The sequence below is a fragment of the Chenopodium album genome, chromosome 23 (genome assembly GCF_948465745.1).
Source record: "Chenopodium album chromosome 23, dcCheAlbu1.1, whole genome shotgun sequence".
NCBI classification, from domain to species: Eukaryota; Viridiplantae; Streptophyta; class Magnoliopsida; order Caryophyllales; family Amaranthaceae; genus Chenopodium; species Chenopodium album.
In genome coordinates, this window is record NC_137856.1 from 177490 (window position 1) to 190208 (window position 12719).

The 12719-nt window shown below is 34.8% G+C and overlaps 1 protein-coding gene across 1 annotated transcript; it reads left to right on the forward strand.

Annotated features, from left to right (window-relative positions):
- Positions 1-5796: 5796 nt before the first annotated feature.
- LOC145609233 (ubiquitin carboxyl-terminal hydrolase 2-like) lies at positions 5797-11723 on the forward strand. The gene is made up of 3 exons (XM_081664771.1): positions 5797-5926; positions 6465-9385; positions 11277-11723. The coding sequence occupies exons 2-3, from the start codon at positions 6471-6473 to the stop codon at positions 11524-11526; spliced, it is 3165 nt and encodes a 1054-aa protein (XP_081520897.1). The 5' UTR covers positions 5797-5926; positions 6465-6470; the 3' UTR covers positions 11527-11723.
- The last annotated feature ends 996 nt before the right edge of the window (positions 11724-12719 follow it).

Below are 12719 nucleotides of genomic sequence, written 5' to 3' on the forward strand. Positions count from 1 at the left end.
TTGTTTACATTTATTGAACATAATTGAATTAATTGGAGTTGAACTGAACTGAACTTAGCTGGTTGGAACTGAACTGAATAAAGCTGAAATGAATATTAATGAGAGAAGGAAATTAGGAGTTGAACTGTACTTAACTGATTGGAGCTGAACTGAACTAATTGGAGTTAAACTGAACTGAACTGAAATTAAGCTGAAGTGAACAGGCCCTAACCATCAAACTTCCATTTCTTCGACCTCCCTTTTTTTCATTCTCAATATCGATGGCAGACGAATGCAGACAACCACAACAAACACTAAGCCTAATACCACAACAAACCTCAACACTACCATTTTTGGATTTAATGAAAAACCCTAAGAAATATATTCTCCCTCCGTCCCAATATAAAGTTCCTATCTGTGCTTTTTCACGGTATTTAAGAGATATGAGGAGAAAGTGGATGAAATACATTAATAAAAGTGAAAAGTACAACTTTAAACAAAAGTAAAGAGAGAAAGTAGAAAAAAAAATATAAGATATATGCAAAATTCAAGGGTAATGTAGGAAGTACGATGTATATAGTGAAAAAATGAGGGGTATAATGATCTTTACATACTATCCAAAAATAGAAACATGAACAATATTTTGGATTTCAAATTAAGGAAACAGAAACTATATTATGAGACAGAAGGAGTATTAATTAATTAGGGCTTGATTGACCCTAAATAGTGGGTGTTTGTCTTTCTCCATTAATTTCTTCAACCTCCATTGTTGAGGAGAGAGATAACGCCTGTTTAACGTCTTCCAAGCCAAATATAAGTAAAATACGTTTGTAATTCTAGTAGTTTGCGTGAAAAGACTAAACTATAATAGTACCCATTTGAGAAACAGATTTTGTTTCTCAAGTTGAGAAACTTGAAATTTCTTGAGTCAACAAAGTTTATAGACTTCTTTGTTGAATAGGCAAAGTTTTGTGTCTTTTTCCATTGCTGACTATGCTATAATTTAGTGACTTCATTGCTTACATGGACAAATATATACTTCCTCCGTTTTCTTTTACTTGCAACACTTCCCTAAAAAGGAAATGTCACAATACTTGCAACACACTATAAAAGGAAAGTTACTTTAAGGAAAAACTATACTCTTTCCCTTATTTAAAGCACATGACCCACTAAATTACACTCATATCAACCACTCATCCTATTTTAAAGTGTATTATATCATGTGAACCCCACATTTCTTAAATACCGTGAAAAAGTGTGTGTTGCATCTAAAAGAAAACGGAGGAAGTATATGACAAGATAAATATATCGGTTAAAAGTTTAGGGGTTTTGCACTATATTGTTCAATTGTATTTTTTTTTTTTAAAAGCAATTGTAGAATTGTAATTAATAGTAAAGCAATTAATGTTTTAAAATAAACAAAATCCGTATATAGTCAAATAGATTTGCAATTACCAATAAAGCATTAATTCACATTTGCTACAATATTAGCGATTTAACACAAGATTTTTGCTACAATAATTAATTCAAATCTCATATTGTCCTACAAATATGATACAATTACTAATATAAATTATGGATTGTTTATGGTTCTATTGAATTATAAGATACGCTCCGTATTATATAATGGACCGTTTGTGACTTTAGATTTGGATAAGTTGACCTATTATTGTCATTTGACTATCTATTACGAGGTCATTAAAAAAAAAAGTTTAATTTATAGATGACTTCGAAAAGATTTGATGTATAATTATTTCTAAGCACATTACTTGTTTAACAATATTAGTGAAAGTGAGTTTCAACTTCTTCAGGTTAGTTTATTGTTGATGTGTATACTTGTATGTCATGAACTCATGATGTGGTAATATACCTCTCATTCGAATTCGATGTATACAAAAGAAGTTACAAACAAACAAAGCAACAAACAAACTAAAAACGGAAACAAAGTAAATCACCCCAACGCGCCAAACCCGCCAAGAAATGAGCCTAAGCTATAGACCTGGGAACTTTTGTATACATAAAATTTACTATGCACCCTTTGTAATATTAGAGAAACAAAAGAAGGATGACTTTTATTATAATTAGTACATATCACTAATTACAAAATTAAGGACATTTAGAGGTGTCTTTGCGTGTTTTCCAATTGTTGTAGCATGGACATTCTTCTTTATGGCCATACGTTCCAGATGGAACACATAAGCATTTAATACAACATAAATTACAATATTTGATGCATGTATCGTATGCTGAAGCTAGTTCACACCTTCTTCCGCACTCATTTGGACATTCTGCATAATATTTAACTTTGTCAAAGCCACATAGTTATATTGGATATTTTACAATTTAAAACCTTTAAATAAATTACATACTGTATAAAATAAATTAAAATTAATCATATAGATATATAATACCTTCTATTGGGCAAGATCCTTCCTCACCAGCCTGATGATATAAAATTTGAGTACCCAATTAATTACACAGTGGATTTTTAAAATGATAATTAGTGTAAAAAGAATAGAAATAGTACATATATGAAGTATTTTTAGCTAATAACTTTCATTATTTCTAGCGTAAACTAACATTTAATAGTCAATTATATATATTGCTAATTTGTTACTAAATATTAATAAGATTTACTTGCATATATAATACGAGTATCTTATTAACATTCGCAAGTTTCTACAATCATTATAGATATAAAAGGCACCCAACGAAACAAACATAAGGCACTACTATAAGCCTCATAATTCATAAACCATTCCAAATATGCCTAAGAGACCATATAAAATATGGTTTGCATCTCAATGGTCTCTTAGGATTAGAAACCACACTTTTTACTTGTTTCTTAGATCAAACAAAGGAACCAAACTTCTAAGAAAAGTGGTTTCTTAGGTCAAATACGAATTGAAGTATAAAGTACTTGTATGAACTAACTTTAAACAATAGGAGATAAACAACTGAAAGCCTCTCTTTGAAAATAAAAAAACATATGATTATGAACAATTTATGTTCGGTAATCGTGTTTGCAAGACAAACGCAAACACATGATTATGAACAATTTATGTTCGATGAACATGTTGGCAAGATCGACAAACACAAACACCAGAATTGTATGAGATGAGTCCAGTTCAAGGAGGAGGAATCAACTAACCTTTGAACTAATTACAAGTTGAAGGACAACGATGAGAAAAATGATGTAAGCCATAGGAGAATTAGCCATAATTGCTCTCTTGAGCCTTGTCTACTTAAGAGTTAAGAAATTTAGATGCCAAAAGGATATAAGCATCTTTATACTCAAATGTAACTTATAATTACTAATAATGCTTGTCTAGTGTCTACTTATTGGTCTATGCGTGTTGAATCATAAATCTTACTCCTCATGCCACGTCTTATGTCTCATACAATTGAAAATTTTGAGTAATCTTTATGATATAAGAACAATAATAGAAAATAAAATAATGAACATCACGTTGTCACATATAATTACAACGCAAATGATTCCTTAAATGGTAAGAAATTTCCCTACAAAAAAAAAAAAAAATGGTAAGAAATTAAAAATAGACCAACCAGCAAATCTATCTAAGATATTAATGTGTATCATAGAAGATGAGGAAGAGATTTACTAAATATTAATTGAGTATAACATCGAGATATTTTAACAAAAAGAAGAATATTATAATTTAGTGTACGTTTAAGTAAGAGTGTATGTGAAACAAAAACCCAAAACCGTTTACCGTATCCATTAACCTATATGACCGACTCGTTTTAATTTATAGATTAATCAACCGAACCATTAAAAATAAGCGATTATGATTAACTGAATCGGTAAATATAGCAGTTAATGGTTACGGTTACATACACTTTTGAGTAAACGGTTAACTGATAATGGTTAATCTTCCAATTAAAAATATATATATATATATATATATATGTATTTCTTTAAAGGAAAATATAGATAATTAAGTAAGTTAAGCCTAAATAAATCTTTATCGGTTTGTAATTAACTAATTGGAGCTTATTATGGTTTATATATACGAAGTAATTCTTTTTTTTTTAAAGAAATATACGGATCGGAGTAATTCTATATTAGAGTTAAAACTCTTGGAAAATCAAAAAATATTGATCTAAGATTTAAAATTTATTTAATGGCTAGCGGTTAAGAGGTAATTGTACTGTTAAGAAATAATTAATTGTTACAATTAACCATTTCTTAACAACACAGTTACAGTTTGTGTTTTTGAGTAACCTGTCTAATAATTAACCGTACCGTTAAGGCTAAACTATACGGTTAACATAATGTGAACAACCCTATATATAAGACTAAAGTTGAGTTAAATCGGACCATGAATTGGCAATAAGTTAACATAATAACACTTTTTTCTTATTTTCTATTTTGAAAAACCTGAAAATTGAAATAGGAAAATTTGTCAAGAATAAGCCAACCTTTGCGCGGTTAGCTTAAAATAAGCCAACCTTTTGATTAACTCAAAATAAGCCGACTTTTAAGGGGTATTTTCTTTTAATGGGCCAAATAACCTACAACCTATCAAATAGGTCATTTTTTTTACATAAAATACTTTATGAAATTTAATTAACTGTTTAACTATAATTATATTACATAAAAAATTCCCTTCAAAAAAAAAAATTACATAAAAAATTATAAACAAAAAACAATAAAAACAAATCATAAAATTAAAAAATACCCAGCCATCCCTTTACCCACAACCACAGCCAGCGCCGGTGACCACCTCATCCCTCGACAGTTCGACACCATCCATTTCCCCCTTCCCCGCGGCCCCCTTGCCGGAAACTTCCCACTCTCCCCGTCCCCCACCTAAATCGACCCCCTTCCCCTTCCCCACGCAATAACGTAACCTAAAAACCCTAAAACCAACTCACGAAATCACCCTTAACGAATTTTGGATGTCGATTACGGTGGTTTCGTGGGTTGGGTTTAAGGTTTTTGAGGTTGGGTTTAAGGACGAGAGTGGAGAAAGGGAAGGGACAGGGCCGCCGGCGAAGAGGTCTTAACGCCGGTCCTCCCAAGTCGCTGGCCGTCGACCGCAGGAAAGGGGAGGGGGCTGGCAGCGGGTGGTGGCTGGTTGTTTTCTATTTTTTTAGTTTTTTTTTCTGTTTATTATAATTTTATTTATTTATTTTATAGTTAATTAAATTAATGAAAAAATAAATCTTAATTAATTTTTTTTTTAAAAATGAACCACCCACATAATGACACGTGTCATAATTTACCTTAACAACCGGTCACCTTTTAATTTAATAGGTTACGACTTATTTTGAGAAGATATCTAATAAAAGTCGACTTATTTTGAGTTAATTGAAAGGTTGACTTATTTTGAGCTAATCACACAAAGGTTGGCTTATTTTTGACAAATTTTCCATTAAAATATATAAATAAATAATACTCCCTCCGTCCCCTTTTGATAGCCCTTTATGGGCATTTTTCATGGAAATTAATAAACACAAATAAGAATAGGTAAAGTATATTGAAAAAGTAAATTGACATCAGGTATGCAAAAAAGTAGAGAGAGAAAGTAAAGAAACTACATGGGAAAACAAAATTTATATAGGAAATATAAATGTGCATAAGTATTTGTTGCAAATTGGAGGGAAGTTTGGTAAAAAAATTAATATGTATGGTTGTTGGAAAAATCAAATGGGGTGAACATTTTAGGACTAAAATTTACTCATAAGAGACTATCAAAAGGAAAATCGTTCGAGATAAGCAAAAACGAGGTGAATTAATGATACCCTAATTTATACTCGTATGATATTACAGTATATGGATCTGGTGAGTGACATTAATGATGTTTATGTTTTCATTATTTTTTGTTTCGGAGCTTTTCGCTAATAATATATACGCTGCACCTCCCCTCTCTCCTCCATTGAAGCGTACTCTGAGTTCTCCTTTGAAGCTGCTTGTCGTCAGGTAACATCTTTTATATCAATCAACTATCTAGGGTTTAATTTCATCCTATCGTTAATTTACTTGTTATTATACTGGATTTAGGGTTCTTCTTAGGTGGATTATTGAACTATTGCTTGTTATTGCTCAACTTACGAATGCTTATAACCAGCGATTTTGTTCATAGAATACTACTTTATGCAATTTGTGTTGATATTCTTAAGCGAGAAGGATTTTATTTGATAATTGAGTTAAATTTAGTTGTTAATTTGTTGCTTCTTTCAAACCTAATCGAAGCCGAAATTTATTTGGGGTTGGGAGTTGAGCCTACTCTTAATCAGGCTCAGCTCGTAGGTTTAGCATTTGAACCCATGGCCCTGGGCTTGCGCTTGCCAAATATGGGTTCTTTGCAAACTTGCGCTTTATTTCGAGTCCTTTGGTTTTGAGCATTGATTATCTATTCTACGGGTTCTTTGCAAACTTGCGCTTTATTTCGAGTCCTTTGGTTTTGAGCATTGATTATTGTGTGCACCCCTGTATTTTTCTCTAATGTGGTTAATAGGACATAATGGGGAAAAAGGTTAAAAAGAAGGCGGCTCGTAATGCCCATAAGGAGAAAGAGAAGGAGAAGGATAAGGATAAGGATAAGCGGGTTTCTACGTCTTCCCCAAAGGCTGTATCTCATGAAGACGATCAGAATTCCGTGGCTGCTGCTGATGAATCTGTGCAGCATCAGGAGAGGACAGTTTGTGTCCATCTTGAGAAGGCTGTTGACTTGGAGAGTGTTTCTTCCAAAATTGAGGCTGCCGAGTCCACTGGATGCGAAGATTGCCGGGAGGGAGTGAATGATCGAAAGGCTGGTAAAGGTAGGGGAAAACACGGTAAAAAGAAAGGTGCTTCTGATTCAAGAGCTAATAAAGCCACTTGGATTTGCTTACAATGTGGGCATTTTTCCTGTGGAGGTGTTGGCTTACCAAATAGCCCACAAAGTCATGCGCTTAGGCATGCAAAACAAAGTCGGCATCCATTGGTAATCCAAGTAGAGAATCCTCATTTAAGGTGGTGTTTTCCTTGCAGCACACTTCTCCCTGTAGATAAAGTGGTGGCCACTGGTGAACATAAAGATTTTTTCCTAGATATTGTCAAACTATTGAAAAAGCAGTCTTCAAAAGTGCCTTCAGTGGATGTGGAAGATATTTGGTTTGGAAGTGGTACTGTTATCAGTGAAGTGAAAGGGGAAACCAAATCAATCAATGTTGTGAATGGAAAAGATTTTAATGCAGTTAGAGGGTTGGTTAATCTTGGGAATACATGTTTTTTCAATTCTGTCATGCAGAATCTGCTAGCTATGGATATATTGCGAGATAATTTGCTAAAGTTTGAAGGGTCCACAGGTCCATTAATGAGTGCTTTGAAGAAATTTTTTGTTGAATCTAGCCCTGAGTCAGGTGTGAAAAATGTAATAAACCCCAAATCATTGTTTGGTTGTGTTTGTGCAAAAGCTCCTCAGTTTAAAGGATTTCAGCAGCAGGACAGTCATGAATTGTTGCGTTGTTTGCTTGATGGGCTGTCTTCTGAAGATTTGCATGCAAAAAAATTAGCTGGTTCGTCACCTGGAAACGGGAGACCTGTACCTGTGAATTCTACATTTGTTGATGCCATATTTGGGGGACAAACTTCAAGCACTGTCTGTTGTGTTGAATGTGGGCACTCATCTGTGGTGTATGAGCCATTCCTGGACCTGTCACTTTCTGTGCCGATGAAGAAATCTTTGTCTAAGAAAGCTCAACCAGTTCATCGAGCAAAGAAAACAAAGTTGCCTCCTAAAAGAGGTGGAAGGAATCGCCCAAAACTGAATAAAAATGAAGATCTAGAGTCTGCTCCTGGTGATTGTAATACTGCAACAAGCATGGATTCTTCTGGTTTGAAGGATAATATGGGGCCTGCTCCTAGTGGCTGTAATGCTTCAACCTGTACCGAGTCCTCTTCTGGCTTCTATGGTGGGTCTCCTAGCTGTTCTCTATCAGTGGACTTTGTTGAACCCTGTAACTTGGTTCCTAGAAGTACTTTGATGAGTCAAGATAGTAACTCCATCAACAACGCTAGTGCTCAATTGCCACATAGTGTTGCTCAGGATGCTGATGGCATGCCGTGGTTGGATTATCATAAACCCTTTCCCCAAAGTGATGATGCTCAAGAAGCTGATAGTTTTTGTTGGATGGATTATGTTGAGTCAGTGTCCTTGTCAGATGATCCAAATTCTGTTGAGAAGGAGGGACTTTCTGTTACTCAAGATCTTGGAAGCCATGATGGGAACCATGATATTCTTTCTATTCACGATACAGCCAATTCAAGTTTTGAAGCTAGTTTGTCTCAAGTTTCTGCAATGGAGGGAGACAATCATGGTGTTGTCTCGGTGCTAGATACAGCCAAGTCTGTTGGTGACTTCAGTGTGCACCCTGAGAATGTGTATCTTAAGTTGGAGTCTACAGTTAATGATTGGGTTGAAGAGCAACCGGTGCAGAATGAGATTTTGTTGCTGACCTACAAGGAAGATGCTCTCATGGATGGGAAAGAAGAGATGAAGGTAGATGCTGAAATCTCTTCTTCAGCTGTAGTTGATGGAGAAGATAGTCATGGATTTGATGGCCTAGGTGATTTGTTTAATGAGCCTGAAGATGCTGTGGCGGGAATGAATAGTGTCTCGGTTAGTGATGGTTTGGCCAATGGATTTCTAGCAGGGAACAGCACTGAGTCTGATCCTGATGAAGTTGATGACACAGATTCACCAGTATCTGTGGAGACTTGTTTGGCGCATTTCATAAAGCCTGAACTTTTGTCTGGTGAACATGCTTGGCATTGTGAAAACTGTACGAAATTACTGAAAGAAGGACGCCAAAGAAAGATGGAGAACCAGCAGAAAACAGCATCAGTCCAAAGAAGCAAGTCCAGTGATGTATGTTTGAGTTCTGAAACTATGCTAGCAATGAATCATCATGTTTCTGACTCCTCAGCTGTTTCTCTGGATGCTCATGACAATGGAAGCATTAAGATAGATGAGAACTTGAAGAAGCTTGATGATGAGGAAATCAATGGGCCTTGTCCAAATTTATCACAAAAAGAAGAAAGTAGACGTGAACCAGAAACTACACATCTCAATGCCTCTGATCCGTCTGTTTGCTCTATGCCGTCTGATACAACTTATTTAGGTGGTAAATCTGGTGATGTCCATGGACTTGTTGAGAGGCCGTATGGACCAAGTGAGGAGCATGAATCAGGAGAGGTTGAAGAGGCGGAAGTTGATTTGAAATGTGTTAAGGTGATGAGAGATGCAACTAAACGAATACTTATCAGCAAGACTCCTCCTATTTTGACTATTCATCTGAAAAGATTTGGGCAAGATGCACGTGGCCGTCTGAGTAAATTGAATGGCTATGTTGGCTTTAAGGAATATATTGATCTTGGACCTTATATGGATTGCAGGTGCCAGCCTATTCCTTTATATTTTTATTGTTCATTCTTGTTTTATGCAGTTGTTTACATTTTTTTTGTGCACATTTGGCCCTTAATTTGCTTACTTGCCCATACATGTGATTTTTGTTGTTTGAATTTACCTTCTGCTGTATGTGTGTGCTCCTTGCACATCCAGTTGATAGTTTTCTTTCTAGGCGAATGGAATCCAGACAAAGTATGTAGTCCTAACGTACACCAATTAGTAGCACATGGATATTATTCTATAGCTCGAAGGTCTTATGTCCTGTGGTTTGTGGAAGCAATAACTTCCTACTTTCTATCTGAAGATTTTTTTTTTGATAAATGAACCTGTTAGGAGATAGTTTGATGCCTGCATCTGGTTATTATTGATATTTTAAAATAGCAGTGAATTTAGAAGTAATGTGTGGTGTCAAATTGACAAGATTGTTTTAAATGACACATATGCTTTTGCTGTAAGAAAGAGAGCAGTAGTTTCTGTATTGTGTTTGATTGACAGGAATACAGGATTAGTTAAATGACTTATCAACATAAGCTACCAAGGGATGTCATTTGATTGAGTATTGAATGCACTTTTTAAACTTTTCTAGGATCAGAAATGTGACAAATTGAGCTTTTCTAGGATCAGCAAAATGACAAATCAATGAGCAACCTTTTTTTTTTTTTTTTTTTTTTTTAAATTCATACAGCTAAATACTAATCATTTGAAAGAATGTAGAATTGCAGAACATTATCATTGGATGAATTACAATATTCGCCGCGGACTGCTATTTGTGCCATTCGTGGATATTTTGAGGAGTCTAGATGTCCACTTTTCCTGATTTTAATTTAAGCATGTGCTGGCTTTGCTGGGTCGATGACGAATTATTCTCACAAAGTGTAAATGTTGTCACTACAGTAAATTTGAGATGTATGATACCATCTGAGAGACCCTGAAAGGATAAAAACATGGTATGTAGCAGCACTTATCAGTAATATGGTGAGCTGAGAGAGTTAATTCCCCTCCATTTTCCCTCTCCCCCCTTCTCAACTTCAGAAAAAAAGACTGAATTTAGAGAGATAAAAAGAGATCAAGGAAGGCAAATGAAGTAGTTTCCTATTTTATAGAAAAATCAAATTGAATCACTATTAGGTTACAGACAGTAGGAATGTGAGATTTTACATTTTATTGAGCTAATAGCTTTTTATTTTAGTCCCTTATAAAGCTATTCATCCACAGGGTACTTTTCCTTTGTCTGTGATGGTTTGAGTTTAAAATTGAGACTGCTTCTTAAAGTATTAGGAATATTGAGTGAAACACTTGTCTTAGGTTTCTTAATTTTGAGTATTGGTGAAAGAAGGGATCCTTAAGCATGATATGCATGCATTCTCTTGGTGCACTTGTGCTAGTTGCTATCATTTAAGCTACTTGCTTTTACTGCCCTTGCTGCCTGGTTTTGATATTATGATATATATATACTTCGTATATGTTTATGTGCTACAAATACTTGGCACTTTAAACGAGAGAGAGCACTCCCTCATGAGCATGCTTGAATTTGAGGCACCAGCTTTTATTTCCCTTCCTTTTTTTTTTTTTTTTTTTGGGGGGGGGGGGGGGGGGGAGGTGGGTGGTGGGGTTGTGTTGACTAGACAGTCACGTAAGTTCATAATAATGGAGTTTCCCAATTTAAGACAAGAAAAGGAGGGTGGGGTGAACCATATGAATGTAGAGAGAGTGAAATTTCAGTTTGTGTGTAAATTCTGCTGGATTTATGATTGACTCTAGCTGTGTTTATTGCAATATGCATGCATTCTGTATCATGCTAGCTTTATTGTGAGTGTGGTTTAGTAAGGACTATATACGAAGTGTATATTAAGATTTGTTGCTTGAACAAACGTGCAGGTCCACAGAGAGGGACAATTGCATTTATCGCTTGATTGGAGTGGTGGAGCATTCTGGATCAATGAGAGGAGGTCATTATGTGGCCTATGTCAGAGGAGGTGACAGGCGAAGAGGAAGGTCAGAAGAAGAAAATAGACGAGGACATTCTGTATGGTATCATGCCAGTGATTCGTATATTCGTGAAACAACCTTGAAGGAGGTCCTCGGTTGTGAGGCTTACATTCTGTTTTATGAGAAAGCTAAGCCTTGATGAAGGTACCCTTTTTTTTTGGTTAAATATCACTGCTCCATTTTGTTTCTCAGCGGGGTAGTGATCCCTGTACTCGGAGAGGGAAGAAAGGAAAAGGATAAGAAAGTGAACGAGATTGATGCTACTCCTAAAATCCCCCCATACCCAAAATACTCATTTTTTCCAAATATATTTTGGCGAATTCTTTATTATTTTAACTCTTTTCTTCTTTATTTCTTTTTTTTTTTTTTTTTTTTGGGGGGGGGGGGGGGGGGGGGTGGGGGGCGTAGTTGAGGGACTGTGGAGTGGTGTGGGTGATATGGGTTTATCCAGCCACTTTGAAGTCACACGATCATACAATTACTGAAAAATAGTCAGTTTATTACAAATTTGCGATATTCAAAATTTACAGATACAAATTGTGATTAGATATTTGTTTTTATTAGTCACTACTTTTTTGTGGATGTTTTCATGCATCGATAATATGGATAGGTGGTGTTGTGGATTCAAACCCGTGCAGTGGTGAACTGTTGTGCATAGTGCCACATAGCAATATCATTTTTCTGCTCAGCCTTGAAATGAATGTATAATTCAAGATTAAAATTGGGGATGTAAAGGTATTTAGCAAGCTTTAGAAATTAAGTTTGTAGGACCTAAAATGAGTAGGTTGTGTGAATGTAGATTAGGTATTTTTTTTTTGTTTTTGTTTTTTTTTTTTTTTTTTTTTTTTTTGTACTGAAATATTGACGGATGGTCCAAGATTAAGGTACTTATGTCCAAAGTAGAACCCTACCAATGAATCACATAGTTGATGGAGGTTTAAACCTATAAACTTGAGACTATAGAGTTAGCTCTTCTATGGAGTAATATAGTATGTAGTCGATTAAAGAAAGATGGTACTTTTATAAATGAATACTCGTATGATGATATTGTTCCCCGTAAAAGGTTGGGATGTAACATGTAAGTAAGGGCATCTACAATAGAACAAACATTTAAGAGGTTTGTTCACTTGACACGTCATCATTACACAAACCTCTTCCCTAACAAACCTTTCATCAACAATAGATAAACCTATTTACAGATTTATATAGGGAACCTATTATCAATACAACTCATTAAATTTATCCCTACAAAAAAAAAAAAAAAAAAAAAAAAAAAAAAAAAAAAAAAAAAAAAGGAGAAAAGCTTCAATTTTCACCAACTAAGCAAATACA

Excerpts from the sequence above, each read along its gene's own strand:
- LOC145609233 (XM_081664771.1), top strand. The coding sequence starts at position 6,471 with ATGGGGAAAAAGGTTAAAAAGAAGGCGGCTCGTAATGCCCATAAGGAG. Across the intron at positions 9,386-11,276 it reads GGACCTTATATGGATTGCAG|GTCCACAGAGAGGGACAATT; the intron begins GTGCCAGCCTAT and ends ACAAACGTGCAG.